This window comes from Oncorhynchus kisutch, linkage group LG4, assembly GCF_002021735.2.
Source record: "Oncorhynchus kisutch isolate 150728-3 linkage group LG4, Okis_V2, whole genome shotgun sequence".
NCBI classification, from domain to species: Eukaryota; Metazoa; Chordata; class Actinopteri; order Salmoniformes; family Salmonidae; genus Oncorhynchus; species Oncorhynchus kisutch.
This window is the reverse complement of record NC_034177.2, coordinates 68,241,208-68,258,655: the sequence shown is the minus strand read 5'-3', so window position 1 is coordinate 68,258,655 and position 17,448 is coordinate 68,241,208. Positions and strand designations below refer to the sequence as shown.

At 43.9% G+C, this 17,448-nt stretch overlaps 1 protein-coding gene across 5 annotated transcripts in view; it reads right to left on the bottom strand.

Annotated features, from left to right (window-relative positions):
* The window catches only part of rasgrp3 (RAS guanyl releasing protein 3 (calcium and DAG-regulated)), a 46,700-nt gene that overhangs the window by 2,706 nt on the left and 26,546 nt on the right, over nt 1–17,448 (bottom strand). For 3 of the 5 annotated variants that reach the window (XM_031823472.1, XM_031823473.1, XM_031823474.1), the window contains 15 exons: nt 14,568–14,748; nt 14,339–14,441; nt 12,594–12,656; nt 11,545–11,676; nt 11,278–11,425; nt 10,697–10,870; nt 8,702–8,818; nt 7,318–7,593; nt 7,036–7,116; nt 6,789–6,902; nt 6,384–6,499; nt 5,407–5,554; nt 4,458–4,494; nt 4,165–4,314; nt 3,688–4,067 (listed from right to left, as the gene is read on the bottom strand). In XM_031823472.1, the coding sequence (XP_031679332.1) occupies nt 3,688–4,067; nt 4,165–4,314; nt 4,458–4,494; nt 5,407–5,554; nt 6,384–6,499; nt 6,789–6,902; nt 7,036–7,116; nt 7,318–7,593; nt 8,702–8,818; nt 10,697–10,870; nt 11,278–11,425; nt 11,545–11,676; nt 12,594–12,656; nt 14,339–14,441; nt 14,568–14,637 (2,109 nt within the window). In that variant the 5' untranslated portion in view covers nt 14,638–14,748. The remainder of the gene's footprint in view (nt 1–3,687; nt 4,068–4,164; nt 4,315–4,457; nt 4,495–5,406; nt 5,555–6,383; nt 6,500–6,788; nt 6,903–7,035; nt 7,117–7,317; nt 7,594–8,701; nt 8,819–10,696; nt 10,871–11,277; nt 11,426–11,544; nt 11,677–12,593; nt 12,657–14,338; nt 14,442–14,567; nt 14,749–17,448) is intronic. The other 2 variants (XM_031823476.1, XM_031823475.1) reach the window with 1 other exon arrangement.

Sequence of the window (17,448 nt, the reverse complement as noted above, 5' to 3'; positions counted from 1 at the left end):
AGTCATTCAGAAGAAGTCACAACTGTAAAGAGATGTTTAGTGTTTGTAGATTGCCTACAATTGGCTAATGGTATGGATTACGTTCATCTCATTTTTTATTTATTTTTATTTTACCTTTATTTAACTAGGCAAGTCAGTTAAGAACAAATTCTTATTTTCAATGATGGCCTAGGAACAGTTGGTTAACTGCCTGTTCAGGGGCAGAACCTTGTCAGCTTGGGGATTTGAACTTGCAACCTTCCGGTTACTAGTCCAACACCCTAACCACTAGGCTACCCTGGGATCAAGCAATATTTGTGAGTTTCGTTGAGGCTCTGAGGATGGAAACCACTTGCAAATACATTAGATTGAATGTTGATCCAAATTTTCCCAAGGTAGATGACCCAATAATACCATTAGTGCCTCAGGTTGTAAAAGCAAGATTTGTCTCGATAAAATCGTCAATGCTCTGCGTATGAGCCAAACTATATGGTCTTTATTTAGCCTTCTTAGGCTGATGAAAATCAACTTCTTGACACAAGCCACCATCAATCTGAATGCCTCTGTGGCCTCTGTGCTCCCTTGATCTAGATAATCTCCCAGTGAATGGAAGAGAAAAAGTCCCTCTTTCCCATGTTACTGAATCCCTTGTTTCCATGGGTATGAAAAGAATTGAGGCTTTAATAACAAAACGTTCTGCGGTGGTGAGGCCGTAGGTAAAAGGTGAAGGACACAGACTCTGACAACAAAGACAAAGAAAAGACCTTTCACTGTATTGTCCTGCGTCCCTGAATCTGACCTTGCCAGGTCATTCATTTTGGGCTTGATAAGAAAACACATAACACAATGATAACTGTAATGCTGTTATTGGGCTATTGTTAGAAGTAAAAAAAGACAAAGTGTTCTATCATGCATGAGAGAGGATCACCATTAACAAACAGAAGGTGGATAACAACCACTTGAGGGGAAAAGGAGTGATAATGGGAGTCTCAATGTGACACAGGTAAGTGCCAAAATTATTTATTTGGGCAGTTATCTGTATGTTGTGTCACAGAGCATTAAAGCATAACCATCTCCTAAAGACACAACAATACACACATGCACACTCACACAGCGACTCACACATTCCAACACACAGAGGCGAATCAAATCAAATGTTATTTGTCACATGTTTCGTAAACAGCAGGTGTAGGTAGACTAACAGTGAAGTGCTTAATTTCAGGCCCTTCCCAACAACGCAGAGAGAAAGAAAATAGACAAAAGTAAAACACGTAATAATAAAAGTAATAATAAATACACAATAAGTAATGATAACTTGGCTATATACACACACGAGGTACCAGTACTGAGTCATGTGCAGGGGTACGAGCCCCGTCAATGTGAATGAGAGCGTGCTCGGACCTCTGTTTCCTGTAGTTCACGATCAGCTCCCTTGTCTTGCTGATGCTGAGGGAGGAATTCTGTTCTAGCAACACACTGCCAGGTCTCTGACCTCCCGATAGGCTCATTGTCGATGGTGATCAGGCCTACCAGCATTGTCAGTAAACTTAATGAAAGTTTTGGAGTCGTGCGTGGCCACACAGTCATAGGTGAACCTGGAGTACAGGAGGGGACTAAGCAAATACCCTTGAGGGGCCCCTGTGGTGTTTAGAAGGTGTTTAGTCCCAGTGTCCTTAACTTAGTGATGAGCTTGGAGGGCACTATGGTGTTGAACGCTGATCTGTAGTCAATGAACAGCATTCTGACAAAGGTGTTCCTTTTGTCCAGGTGGGAAAGGGCAGGTTGGAGTGCAAAAGAGATTGCGTCATTTGTGGATCTGTTGAGGCAGTGTGCGAATTGGAGTGGGTCCAGGGTGTCTGAAATGATGGTGTTGATGTGAGCCATGATCAGCCTTTCAAAGCATTTCATGGCTACAGATGTGAGTGCTACGGGGTGATAGTCATTTAGACAGGTTACCTTGGCGTTCTTGGGTACAGGGACTATGGTGGTCTGTAGGTATTACATGTAGGTATTACAGACTGGGTCAGGGAGAGGTATAAAAGTTCAGTGAAGACTCTTGCCAGCTGGTCAGCGCATTCTCTGAGTATGAGTCATAGTAATCCGAATGTTAACCTGTTTAAAGGTCTTACTCACATCGGCTACAGAGAGCGTGATCATACAGTCGTCCGAAACAGCTGGTGCACTCATGCATGGTTCAGTATTACTTGCCTTGAAGCGAGCATAGAAGTTATTTAGCTCCTCTGGTAGGCTCACGTCACTGGGCAGCTCACGGCTGGGTTTCAGTTTGTAGTTCATGATAGTTTGCAAGCCCTGCCACATCCAACGAGCATCAGATCCAGTATAGTAGCATCCTGTATTGATGCTTTGCCTGTTTGATGGTTCATTGGAGGGCATAGTGAGATTTATTTTAAGCATCCAGATTAGTGTGCCGCTCCTTGAAAGTGGCAGCTCTAGCCTTGCCGGATGTTGCCTGTAATCCATTGCTTCTGAATGGGATATGTATGCACGGTCACTATGGGGACAACTTTGTTACACCTATTAATGAAGCCGGTGACTGATGTGGTAAACACCTTGAAGCCATCGGATGAATCCCGGAACATATTCCAGTCTGCACTAGCGAAACAGTCCTGTAGCTTAGCTTCCGCTTCATTGGACCACTTGTATATTGAGTGCATCACTGGTACTTCCTGTGAATTTTTGCTTGTAACCTGGAATCCGGAGGATAGAGTTATGGTCAGATTTGCCAAATAGAGGGCGAGGGAGAGCTTTGTATGCGTTTCTGTGTGTGGAGTGAAGGTGAAGTTTTTTTGCCTCTAATTGCACATGTGACAGGCTGGAAGAAACTAGGTAAGACAGATTTCAGTTTTTCTGCATTAAAATCAACAGCCACAAAGCTCGCCACTTCTGGATGAGCATTTTTTATTTGCTTATGGCCCTACACAGCTCGTTGAGTGCCATCTTAGTGTCAGGATCGGTTTGTGGTTGTAAATAGATAGCTACAAAAAATATAGATCAATCTCTTGGTATGGGGTACAGCTTATCATGAGATTCGAAATCAGGGGTGCAGAACCTCGAGACTTTCTTAATGTTAGAGATCGCGCACCAGCTGTTGTTAACAAAGAGACACACCTTCTCCCTTGAGCTTTCCCGACGCTTCCGTTCTGTCCTGCCGATGGATACTAACTAGATCTATATTATCCATGTCCATGTGCACTCAAGACGCTGTGAAACATACAATATTACAGTTCTTCAGGTCCCGTTGATAGGATCGTCTCGAACGGAGCTCGTCCAGTTTGTTCTCCTGTGATTGTATGTTCTCCTGTGATTGTATGTTCACCAATATAACAGAGGGTAGAAGAGGTTTATGTACTCGCTGACGTATTTTCGCCAGGGCCTGGTCCATTGTGAACAGTATGTCCTGCGCCTCCGACTCGTTGAAGTAGAAATATTCATCCAAATCGAGGTCAGTGATTGCTGTTCTGATGCTCATTAGCTCTTTTCGGTCATAGGAGACAATGGCGGAAACATCATGTACAAAAACAGTTAAGATCAGCCCAAAATAAAACACCCAAAATAGCAGAATTGGTCAGGAGCCTGTAAAACGTCTGCTATGCAATACAGCATCATTCTCAATATACAGAGATCCCCTGACCCCCATACACACACATATACACGCACACATATACAAGCATACACACACACACACACCTTAGCTGCAGTCACCTTCTCTCTGTGTGGTGTTATTCCGTTCTGTACCACCTCTGCAGATCCGTCTGTCTGCTCCTGGGAATCCCGTCGACCCCTGGGCTGCCCCTGGGCCTCATTCTCCCAGCGGGCAAAGCCTTTGCTCTTGGAGGCCTTCCTGTGTGGTCGATATCTCATCTTGGGGAAGGTGTGGGAGCTCCCGTCCCCAGCACCCCACGTGTGCTCTGGCCACAGAGGCTCTGTCTGTGTGGCCTGGCTGGTGGTGGCCCGTTGCAGACGCACAGAGATCCGCTGGGCCGAGCCCGTCATCAGGGTGATTGACTTATGCTCCAGGTCAGAACCGCCAGGTGTCACCGAGGGGAACTCAAACACTTCGTCCTCATCTGCAGGGAGGACAATATGACAGGAATGAAATACACTGACCAACCATCATAGTTGAAACGCTGTTGGTTACAGTATATCACTAAAGTGTTGCTGTACCTTTGCAGGTGGGCATGGTGGGGCTGCTGGGTAGAGAGCTGTGGGTCAAGCCCCCAGGTGAGACACTTCGCAGAGAGGTGGAGCGCGGCAGCTTCCTACAGGCCAGCACCAACAGCTCCCTGCACTGCTTATGGCAGTTCACCCCACAATCTGAAACAGAACATATAACAGTGCTGTCAGACCTTGGCCCTCACAGTGCATGTATAATGAAAAATCCCAAATGTCTTAAATGTGCAGTTCTCCGAATAATAGAAAACAGGCCAATACATATGCGCACAGTCCATAGAACCTACCCTTACACTTGTATCCCTGTTTGATTATTCCCCAGAGCTAAGAGCAACAAGTCCAGAGGGGCAGGAATTGGAGGGAGTGGGAAAAAGACAAAGGAATGTTAGAATTTGTAATGGTGGAAGCATATTCAGTGTAAACCATTGTGTAATAAACAGGATGCAATCTCTCACAACACCCTTCCTGTAAACTCTGTGTGTGTGTTCATTTTTGAATAGGAGGACTTCTCTGTAGAAATTCTCCTTTATTTTCACTGATGCCTAAAACAACACAAAATAGAAAGATAGAGGGAACATAATTTGTGTACATATTTTGACACGCAACAATAACTTCTGTCACGTAAGATGTGCATCCTTTCATTGTTGACTATGTGAGTGGTGGCATTACCATATAAAATCACATTATTGTTCCGTCGACATGATTCAGTGTCGTTTTATCAACTTTAATAAACCAATGTATCCTGAAGTCATGTTAACATATTGCATCTCTGTATTTCTAATCCCTCTATGCACTGTGAATCATCTCTGTATTTCTAATCCCTCTATGCACTGTGAATCATCTCTATATTTCTAATCCCTCTATGCACTGTGAATCATCTCTGTATTTCTAATCCCTCTATGCACTGTGAATCATCTCTGTATTTCCAATCCCTCTATGCACTGTGAATCATCTCTGTATTTCTAATCCCTCTATGCACTGTGAATCATCTCTGTGTTTCTAATCTCTCTATGCACTGTGAATCCTCTCTGTCTCAGAAGGTCATTAATCAACTTCGTCAAGGAGTAAAGCTAGACATCTTCTCTCAGCATTGAATGACTCTTGCACTAATTTGATGGCAGTATATTGCTGACATAAACAATCAGAAAGCATTATACTTTTCTTCCAACCAAAAGTGTGCTGTCTCTCTGAGCATAAACAGTTAGTTTGTATTACAAAGTGCAACAGTATACATACGAATCCAGCACAGTGCTCGCAGAAGGTGGGCTTCAGATACGTCATCTCCGTAAAGTTGTGGATAAAGCCAGGGCCCATTTTATACTGGAGCAAGGGGTTGGCCCTCAGGAAGTAAGCCATCATCTCATCCTTACTAATCAGACCATCCCTGTAGAAGAGGAGCGAGAAAGAGAGACATAGACAGAGAGAAAAATACAGATAAGAGAATGATCAGATGGAGAGAATGACAGCTCCTGTTATGCAAACATTACAGTAACTTCCATCCCTTCTTTCTGTTTTATCCAGACAGGAAGAGATCTACAATAGTGCTCTAGATTAGACACCCAGGTGGTTTGTGACAACTCCAGCCCCTGCATATCTCCAGTCTCCCTCCTAAGGAGCACAGCCTCCCAGACCTATTTTCTGAGTCATGGAGCTGCTCAGGCGAGCTGAAATGTGATTTGAAGCGTTCCAGTGAACAGATGAACCGCCCAGGACACGAGGGCAGAGCACTGTGTGTGGCACTGTGTGTCTTTCACGGGCTGCCATAACCTTCACCTTCCCCCTCCTCAAACCATGGCGACAAAGCACCACTCCCAGTCAAGACAGGGCAAGGCTAAAAGCAGATATGACTCTGTTGTGACTTCACAGGGTTTTCCTGCAGATTTACGAGAGGATGTTTGACATTACCAATGACCTCATTTTCACTGTAGCTTTGTGTGGTGAAACATGGTTGTTGATGGCCAGTTACTGTATCTCGCTGTGAAATGTTTAGAATACCCAAAATTGCAGTCTTATTGCATCTTGGATGCTTGTAGCTGCTTTAAAGGCAAATGTGTGGAATGTGCGTGTGTATGTGCGTGCGCATGTGTGAGTGAGAAATAGGGAGAGGGTGTTTGTTGGTGACAGAAAGAGGGAAATCGAAGAGGAGGATGAGGTGGCTTAGTTGCGACACCTCTGAACCCGTCATATTTCAAATGGTAGACAGGGTCACTCACTGGTCCTTGTCCAACACACAGAAGGAGTCCAAGAAAGGAAAGTTGGCAGCAATACTCTCAAAGTCCTCCTGAGAGATGTAGCCATCATGGTCATGGTCGTAGTTCCTGAATACAGACTTCCCAGAAAAAGACATGAACAAAATACTGTAAGTGATTTACAAGCACCAGTCTTTTTTTGAGTCATATTTGAGTAATTGTTGGATTTATATACCTACTCAATATTTGGTATTGTGACAGAAAAAGCCACTGACTGATTCTTGAAATAATGTATGAGATATTTATGGACGGGTTACCCATCCTGTAGATAGTAACATTTTCAAGCGTTCAGACCACAGCCAAGCTATGTCCTCCTGGACTTTATTCAAGAGAAGACACAGATCAGTTACTGTAATGGAAACAACTCACATCCACCACCTTCCTGATGTGCTTGTTCACCACATTGGGGTCAGGTTTGGTTGTCACACCTGACGCCCAGTCCAGAGGGGCCATTGGCTTGTTGGGGGTTGTCGGAGAGGTAGGCTGTGGGGATTGAAAAGATAGAGAGTTAATATATAGGAACTCTCAGGTATACTGTATTATTTCTATTTTCACATGTTTTCTAATAACTACAGCTCCAACAATGCAGCCTATAAACCACAACAAGAAGTCTCACCAAAGACTTTGGGTTACGTGGTTCCCTTAGTAAGGATAGCTCATATATTTCATCTTCAGTGTAGTACAGGTCTAGAGAGAGCTGGAGGAAATTGTTTATGATTAAACATGAAAATAGATTCAGCCTTCCTGCAATAACAAACACATTTATAATCATGTTACTCTTTTGTACGATCCTACAAAACGTTGTTTGATACCCACTGAAATGACAAATTGAGTGAGAGAACGATAAAACAAGTCCATTTCCTGTTGACGGGGAACCCTTTTAGGGCGGGACACTCACGGTGAGCAGGTAGATGAGGTCCATGTTGGGTTCCACCTGGGCTGCGGCACTCTGCAGAGACACCAGCTCGTTGAATGTGAGGTAGAGCTGGTGCATCTTTACGATGTTCACCTTGTCGTCGTCCACCCAGTCGGAGAAGACTACGTGCACGGCGATCAAGTCCTTCAGGTGGACTCCGAGGATTGGGACCTTGAAGCCTTCGGAGTCTGTGAACGCCTTGCGGTAAGCACAGTAGTTCCCATTGGAGGAGACCAGCTCCGTCATCTCATTCCAGATCTGACGTGGAGGGGTAAGATGTCAGGAAGTGGAGGACAGCATAGTTATTAGGGTAATAACCATTACAGCTGACATAACGTGTCATAACCGGTCATAACACTATCACAACCCATATATTACCCATATATTTGTTTTTTCCCCTGACAAAAAGTTTCCTTTCATTTGAAAATGTGTTTCTTAAATCTTTTGTTGTTGTTGTAGTAATGAATTCTTTAGAGTCATGTTTTTTCCCCTCATATCTTAATAAATAACTTGTAGAAAATACACTTTATGACACTCATGGAGCCTCATGACCATCCTGTGTCACTTTACTTGGACTAAGAAACTACACTTTATGACACTGTCAAGAAGAATTATGACCATCAGAATCATATAAGCCAGATAGACCTGTCACGTACATGCCCTTATATCAGTCATCAGTCAAAAGGTGGGTGAATTCTCCTGCTCCTGAAATCTGCTCCTGCATTCATCCCAGTCATCAGCAACAGAGCATTGGGGTACGTGCATGTCTGACATCAATGTATGCGCAATTACAATGAGAACTTCATATGGTCAATTAAAGAAACATATATAACATAAGTATACTGTTGACACGCAGGCTATGGTGTAATGGAATGTTTTGCCTTGTGTTTTGTGGGTTGTGACACTTATATGTAGGTATCATAACCAGCCATAAAATAACGCAATATGTGTCACAACAGGTTTAAATATATGTGTCATGACAGTGTTATGACCATAGTATAACAGGCTATGACACGTTATGTTGGCTGTTATGACATATAACAGTTATGACGCTGTGTGTCAAGTAAAGTGTTACTGATATTAGATACAGCACCGGAAAGATACAGAGAGAGCGACATGACAGCAATCGATACTATACAGATGGTATCAAATGTAACGTCAAATGCCAGGAAATTAGGACGGTATCAATTCTGTGTGGTGTCCTTTCTGAAACCATCACTACATGGTAGATGATTAATTGGTCTAAATGTATCCTTAGCAGATGCTAAATGAATACGACCATGATCTAAAGTAAACGAAAAGGTAGAATCACAACAGATGATATTAGTGAGGCTGTGACAGAGCAGAGGCTGGCGTGCGTGCTGACCTTTGTGACCTCGGGAGCCAGATGCGAGTGGGTCTCCTTCAGACGAGAGATGGAGCTGTGACTCAGACCTCCCACCACGGCCATCAGCGTATTAAAGTTCTGCAGTTGGAGGAGTTTCTGAAGGACAGAGTGGCATGGAACAAAGGGGAAGAGAGGGAGAGAGAGGAGTTAGAGTGAGATGGAGAGAGGGATAGATAGAGCGAGAGCAAATGAGGAAGAGAAATACAAATTACAATTTAAAAAAACAAACATACCTAAAACAACTTTATTCCAATACAGTATCTAAAGCAACATTCACCAACATCAATGAATCTCTCTTTACATCAGGGGAACATGCTGTAACATCTTAGTTAAAAAATGTCAGAAGCTTTGCCTGTAAAAAACTAAAACAAAGAGCCCTCTTGAGTTGAACAGACTCGCTTCTGCATTAACTGAGAAATTGCCTTCATAAATAGACATGAGTATGAGTGCTAGTCATTAGTCTTCTGAATAATTCCTTTATCTAAATCCTTGTAGATGATAATGGAGGGAGAAGCCCCTGGTATCTGATCAGATTAAGAGGCCCAACAGCATGCATGATGCTTAATGTCACCCCCTGCCCCCCAGCAATTAGACATGGAGAATCGCATGAATCGAGATGAGACAGTGTTATTGCTAGAGGGAAGCCCTGTTCTTACGTCAGATAGCGCAACGATTCCTCCTGCATTGATCCGTCTCGTTTCTCACACAGAGCAAGGGGATGGATCAAAAGTTATTCAATTACAATGTGCCATCATATCATCACGGGTGCGTTCGAGTTGTAAGGTTACTTGTGTAATGAATCTTGTGAAAGCTCTTGTGGATTAATGTTGAGAAACGTTATGATACGCAGCTTGTTAAACAGCATGAAGAAATACCATTTCTCACCATAAGCTATCAGACTAGACTTAAATAGCTGATAAAGATACATAAGGAAAGCATAGAGAGGAGGCCTTTCTATAAGAGAAAAGAAAAGCATGTGTGGGCAGCAGTAGCTTTTAATGAGCGGAGGGTGTTTGTGATCTAATTGACAATGTTCCAGTTTCATTGATACAGACGATTTAATGCAAGTCAGGCTCAGCTAACTGTCTGATTAATATACGGTACATGCTTCATATTGAACCATGAGTCCCTCTAGCTTCCTCTGTTGTTCCTTCTCCTTCGGGATGTTCACATACTTATAATGAGAGATTTTCTGAACATGGAGGCGAAAGAAACCGCCTATTCCTTTCAAGCGTTACAGTGTCGTACTTTTAATGAGAATGTATGCCTCAAGAAATTGCCCCGACCTCCTTTACAGTTGCTTGTGTCAGAGTGGGCGGGTTTTTAGCTCATCAGAGAAATTAAATTGTGAGGAGTTATGGAATATAGGATGTAAGTGGAGAGGTGGGGAGAGTGAAGAAGCGTGAACCAGCAACGCCCCAGCTGTCAGAGAGAGACAGAGATAGAAAAAGAGAGAGAGAGAAGAAGAAAACACCCACCCACTAATAAACACTGTGGTAATATGAAAGAGCAGACTTTAACAAATGTTCAGATTGAACCTTTTAGGGCCCTCTAATGGCATTGTCCTGTACAACTCCACAGATACAGATACAGTTTTTTTTTTTATGATCATTTATTTATTTATCATTTATTTGGTCGTTTCATTTTGAGGAGGCTGTCACATTGTGTCATGACAGGCTTCTTGGGCAGTTAAACAGGGAAATGCATGAGCCCAGTTGAGGGACGAGTGTCTCGTAAGAGTGATGCCACCTGACGTAAGACAATGCTGTGCTTATCTATTCATGCAGCATAATGGACCAGTCTTCCATCTACACTCGTTATGTTCCCTGCATCCTTATTCCCAATTCAACCGTTGCCCCTAAATATGGGCTAAGTAACAACACATGGTACACAGAAATAATTACACAGTAATAAGTGCACTGTAATGTAAAGTGTTACCATCAAACCTACAACTAGGAAGTGCTCTCTTCCTACCTGGGCCACGTTGATGTATTTGGTGATGACCTCAGCACGGTGTTGGGGTGTCAGCTTACTGAGCACCATGAGCTGAACCCACTGGGAGACTCCGTTGAACAGGGCGATGGAGCGCTCCAGTGTTGGGTTATCCACCAGACATCCGTGCATTACATAGCTTTGGTAGTCTGTGAACTGGGTTTGGGGGTTGGAGAAAGGGAGAGTTAGTGTCCATGGCATGTACAGTCGGCTGACTAGATAACACAGACGTCATTGGCATATACTGTGCCCTACGTAAACTGGTGAATTTACATGTGAACTACCCAGAAAATAAAACTAACTGAAATGTAGAGCAAATGTATCTAAGAACATACTCTGTGGTGGTGCGCAATTAGCCTGGGGACGAGGTTAGTTGACAGCCAAAGCTTTGTTCTTGTACTTAGTAACAGTACTAGAGGGGCTAAAAAGAGTTCTGTGGAAAAAGTACTCTTGGGAAAGAGTCTTGAGGAATGTCACACACAGGGTTTAGATAGGGAAGAAAAGGCCCCAGCAGGTGGATGGGTTCTCAGGCCAAGTGTCTTTTTCCACCGGGGGACACTCACTGATATCCTCCTGATGGACTTGTACTCCAGGAACGTGAGGTGTTCAGCCAGCTCCATGGGCTCTAGGTGGTCAAATAGGAGGGAGGCTTTGCCCTTCTTGGCCTGCTTCTTCCTCTGGGTCAGCTTTCTCATCCAGTCATATGATGGACTAGAAAGAAATACACACAATCTGTTGAAACTTGTGACTGTGTGTGACTGTGTGTGACTGTGTGTGACTGTGTGTGACTGTGTGTGTGTGTGTCCGCCCGTCCTTGGGTAGTCCCTCACATGGTGGAGATGTCAATGAGTTTGAAGTGTTCCTCACAGCCCAGCTGAGCCGCCACGTCTCTGAACTCCTCAGTGAGGCGGATAAGGCCCAGGTCCAGATTAAACTCTGCAGGGAACACCGTAATCCAGTACCTAAGAACACACACACACAGCACAGCGGAATGGCTGATTTAACACATACGATATGTTGACTGTTTGCATGTGTACATTATGGCTGAACATCATAGTGTGTAGCCCCAAGCACCAGTGCCTGTTGTAAATGAAGGATTCACAATGATATTATAGTCTCTCTCAGAGGGCAAAGGCAGACTTGAGGGGGACTAACCCTGCACAAGGACTGCTGGGGGCTCCTTGCGCAGTGAGTAGTAGTAGTGTGATGTAGTGAGATTGACAAGTCCAGCAAATAGTCATAAATGTGGCCTAAATCTTTCTCTAGCCAACAAATCATGTTTTCTTAATCTGGAAACAACAAATGAATACAAAAGAACCAATAGCATTATGCTCCTTTAACAAGTGAATGGCCATTGTGGTATTCCCCCTTCAGATTAAAATGAACTGCAAAATAACATGAACTTTAGGATGGCCATCGTTACAGTAGATAACATTACATTCAGATGATTTACTTAGTCCTTGAATTTCATACCAAGGTTGCACACAAAATAGTGGGACATATATAATGAATTGCAGACATTGGTGAAGGGGTTTACCCGTGAAATGAGAGTTTGAGTATTCTGTTAAAGATTGCCCGAGGACTTTTCTGGGTAAGTAATGGATCACAAGACTCCTGAGTCATTGAACGCTTTCGCCCCAAACAATATCTCCACTTCAGATGGCTGGCAGTGGCCCACGTCACATGAGGACAGCCACTGGCTGTCACTTCCAATGACATCATCTCATCCCTCATTGCACCAGCCAGTCAGTCACAGAGCCCCGAGAGAGGAGCACAACATTTTCAGCCGAGGGGGCGGGTTGCCTAGCAATAAAAAGCATCTTCAATACTAATAAAGAGCTCAGAAGCTCCTGGGTATGAAGTAGTGTTGTTTTTTTACCTCATTAAATAGCAGATCTTCAGTCTCGTTCTTTGGCACTCATCTCCCTGGCAGTCACGGTATGTGGGGTTGTGTCAAGGACAGTTTAGCACTTTTTGAAGACATTTCCCAAAGCCCCATTACAAATGGACACCAGTCCCCATTTCCAACAACCCCCCATCCCCTCCCAAAAAACACAACAATAAAAAACATCTTTCACGAGAAGCAGCTGTAGATTTATTAGTTGGACAAAAGGTCTCCACTCATGAAGAATAACTAAAGTGTTCAGAGAGGAATGCCCAGTATCTGGAAATAAAAACAATGGAAGTTCAGGCCATGTGATGAACCTCTCCACCACTGCATGTGTGCATTCTCTAAATAACTGTTACTGGGCCAATGTTTTCCCTCCTCGAACCATTGAAATAGAGATCTTAGAAGTAGCTTTGGAGAGGCCTTGGGCAGGGAGCCATGTATGCTGCGTAGCCTGTCTGCTATCACCTTCAAAGGAACACAGCTGTTTCTCTGCCCAGGATCCAGTCACAAGCATGCAGCAGAGCAGACAAACCCCTGCCTTCTCTGTAGGTACTTTGGAACTCTCCCAGCATGGAGGGTCACGATGGATGCATATTGGATGTATACATGACTGTGAAAAACACACAATCAGTTGCTCTCCTACTCTCAAGAAGAGCGAAGAAATACTCTCATGGGCTAACTCACAAACAATGAGGTGAATCCATGAGAGATACAAATATAAGTACTGTGTATTAGGTACTGAAGGACAAAGATTGTACAGATTGTACAGAAGATTGTACTGTACATTTTGTTGGGTTAAAGCAAAAGCAAAAAGTGAGAGTAAAGGCAGAATAGTGCCTTTGTATTCTGTCACATGGAAGAGACTATCTGCTCTGGCTCTCGTCATACCTCATGGAAAATGTAGAATTTGCCACAAACTGGTCCCGGGTCACATATTTTTAAGATTAAAATTGGAGGTAGGCTTATCTCTAATCTGATTCTAGATCTGCGCTTAGGGGCAACTTCCATCTGAATCACCACAGCCATTACTCCAACCAACAGCAGGGAAAAGATGGGGGGTTCATCAGTCATCAGTGGAGAGGCCTGACGCCAGGCAGAGTAATATCTCAGGGTCATGATGTATGATGGAAGCAAAGAGTTCAGAGAATAAGGCGTTCCCTGTTGAGTGGTCGTCTGAAGACCACGCATGCGACAACAAACCACTTAGTGGTATGGAGTCTCCAGGAAAACACCGTCCAGAACCCTGCTAACTGAATCAGATTCAAATGCAGTCATGACGCACTAGATACAAATCATACAGAGAAATAGGACACTATTAGGTATCGATTCGATCCAGGTTGCACTTCCTTTGAAGCGGTTCGTTATCTCGAACATTGCTCTCAAATGCATTTGCACTTAAGGAACATGTCTAATTATTCCTGATGTTTTGTTCAGACAATCTGCATTAACCCAGAGCTTTTCGATCAACCAATCATAATTGGTTGCTAGAAATGACAGGGTTGACTGATATACTGTCCCTTAAAATAAACAAGCGTTTGTATACTCAGGAAAAGTCAGTCAGGGTTAGTTAGTGTCGCACCACCCAGAAAATACATTTGGCACAGTCAGGGAACACAGCATTCCATAGCGTCCATATTGCATACTCTGCCATATCTAAACACTACCAGAAAGGCTCAAAATGGCATATGACCATTGTTCTTTGTTGTTCTGGTGTGAATCCACATAAAGGATATATCATGAGCAGCTTCCCAGCCAGCTCTTTGGACGTGACATACCAGCGGTGCATCAGCAGCAGGGTGCGAGGGAGCTGGTTGGACTGCAACTCACCATTGTCATCTGTGGAGAGTGATCACACCATAGAAGAGGAACAATTAGAACACCTACAGTATCTATATCTCCATGGATCACATCACACACCACTAAGATAGCTTCCCCACTGTGCTTCTGTGATTGGTCACTCACCAAAAGCCTGGATGCAGGCATCCAGTAGCGTGTTGAGGGGGGCTGCCTTCCCCAGCGTTGATGATCCCATGGTTCCGCGGGGGGACTCCTCACAGATACGGGTTCACGCCCCCGCAGCAGGAGAACACATGGTACACCTCCACGCCTGGAGGTCAGGGGTCAAAGCCTGCTTAGGAGCTCTCTATGAGAAGAGAAGACACAGGGATGCATCTAGATGTCAGCTTACGCTAAGCAAACATTGCTTAGATCTCTTTTTAAGATTCTTGTAAACACATATAAGATATGGTTGTGGATGTTGTTTATTCATAAAGCACACAATCTGAATTTGTGTTCTAACTGTGTGGACACATACTAAATCCACCAGGCATATTTCCTTTTATAATACATACTACCACTACATGGATGCTATACCAGGTTTTTCAATAAACTACAGTGGCTAGTGAAAAGAGGTGATTTCTCCAGCGTCATGCTCCTCTCCTCCATCCTCTTCACTTCCTCAATACCCCCTCACCATCTCCCACAGCACGTTTCTGATCCCCACATCTGCAGGAGTGGGACCATCTTCTGAGAACTCCCATGGCAGCCATACATTTTTAATGACTTTCCGATGTGCTCAGTGGGTGGTACCACTAACAGCTCATGATTCCATACAAATTGCATCATTTCTGGCCCAGTAAGCCGGACAAGACTATATCTGTCTACAATGGGACTGGGTTTATGTAATCTGGATACAGTGGTTTCTCTCTCTGCCTGATGAATATCAGTGATTGTCAGTTCATACAATATCACCACTGATGCCAACACAAAGTAAGTGAAGTACAGAAAAGGACATTTCAGGATGTTATTCTAGGGTTTTAGATTTCCAGATTAGATTTTACGACACAACAATAAAGGTTGAAATAGCAGAGCAAGTTGTCTGTAGTGATGACAGAGGTTGCGTCATCGGTAGGTTTGGTCGGTTGTTTAGGAAAGTGTTGCTGATTGGGATTGGTTGAGATTGGCCTAAGCCTCGAAGCAAAACAAATCATCAACCAGTGAATAAGGATTAGAGGTGCTTTGTGGGAGCAGGGGACCAAGTCCCTGTTGATTTGGAACTTGTTAATGGTTTTGTGTGTAATCTGTAGCCGTCACCTTGGTGAGGCGCAAACAAGACGTCATCCACAAGCCTTGTAATTGATTGTGCGACACTTATGTCAATATCATAACTAGTGCAATTGGTGGGGGTTAGGGTCAGGAGTAGGATATGTGTGTGTGTCTGTGTGTGTGTCTGTGTGTATATGCACATGCTTTTCTGGAAATGAATCAAGCCCTTGTCCCTTGACTGTAAGGAGATTAGTGAACTCTATCTGCAGACGGAGTTGATAATATCTTAGATGTTGAATGTGTTACCATACTGACTAGTATGTATCCCTCAGGTATGATTCATATTTGTTAGTGTTAAAATGAATTACATCCATGGCCTTGACTGAAGGCAACCTTTCTTAAGGCTCTATTCAATCAGATCCGCTTTAGCCGACATCTGCATAGCGGTTGTTTTGGTGGTGTTGGAGGTGGGACTGCGTTAGAGCTGTCAAATACACAAGTGGCTCCTGGCGTTATACCTAAAGCGGACATTGCCATTGGCTGCACTGAGTCGCATTAAGAGAAATCCCATGCAACCTTGTCTACAAATTCCAACATTGAAATGTGAGATGTAATCTGGACATCGATGAGGCTTATGTAAATCCTCATTATTTTGTTTAATGATTTTCAATATGAGCATCATTATTTCTATATAGCCTGGGAGTGGGACGGGTGTGGCTTCGTGACAATGATCAAGAGTAGCTGCTCACCGATTTCGCAGCTCCAACACAGTCCAACACTCGCAGTCATGCTTGCATACATTTTACGGACTGGTGGTCCTGGGAATCAAACCCACAATCCTGGCATTGCAAGCACCATGCTCTACCAACTGCGTTAGAGGACTACATGACCTCCCACTGGACACAGACGTCAATTCAACATCTATTCCAAGTTGGGTCAATGCACACTATGTATACACACAAGGACACCACTTCAAGTTAGTGGATTCGGCTATTTCAGCCACACCCGTTGCTGACAGTTCTATTCAAATTGAGCACAGAGCCATGCAATCTCCATAGACAAACATTGGCAGTAGAATGGACTTACAGAAGAGCTCAGTGACTTTCAATGTGGCACTGTCATAGGGTGTCACCTTTCCAACAAGTCAGTTAGTCAAATTTCTGTCATGCTAGAGCTGCCCCGGTCAACTGTAAATGCTATTATTGCAAAATGGAAACATCTCGGAGCAACAATGACTCAGCCGCAAAGTGGTAGGCCACACAAGCTCACAGAACGGGACCGTAGAGTGCTGAAGCGCATACCACGTAAAAATTGTCTGTCCTCGGTTGCAATACTCACTACCGAGTTCCAAACTGCCTCTGAAAGCAACGTCAGCATAATAATTGTTCGTCGGGAGCTTCATGAAATGGATTTCCATGGCTGAGCAGCGGGAATCTGGAATCTGGGTTTGGCGGATGCCAGGAGAACGCTACCTGCCCCAATGCATAGGGACAACTGTAAAGTTTGATGGAGGAGGAATAATGGTCTGGGGCTGTTTTTCATGGTTCAGGCCAAGCCTTTTAGTTCCAGTGAAGGGAAATCTTAACGCTACAGCATACAATGACATTCTATATACGAATATGTGCTTCCAACTTTGTGGCAACAGTTTCCCTTTCCTGTTTCAGTATGACAATGCCCCCATGCACAAAGCTAGGTCCATACAGTAATGGTTCATTGAAATCGGTGTGGAAGAACCTGACTGGCCTGTACAGAGTCCTGACCTCAACCCCATCAGCAACCACAGCTAATGAAGTCACTG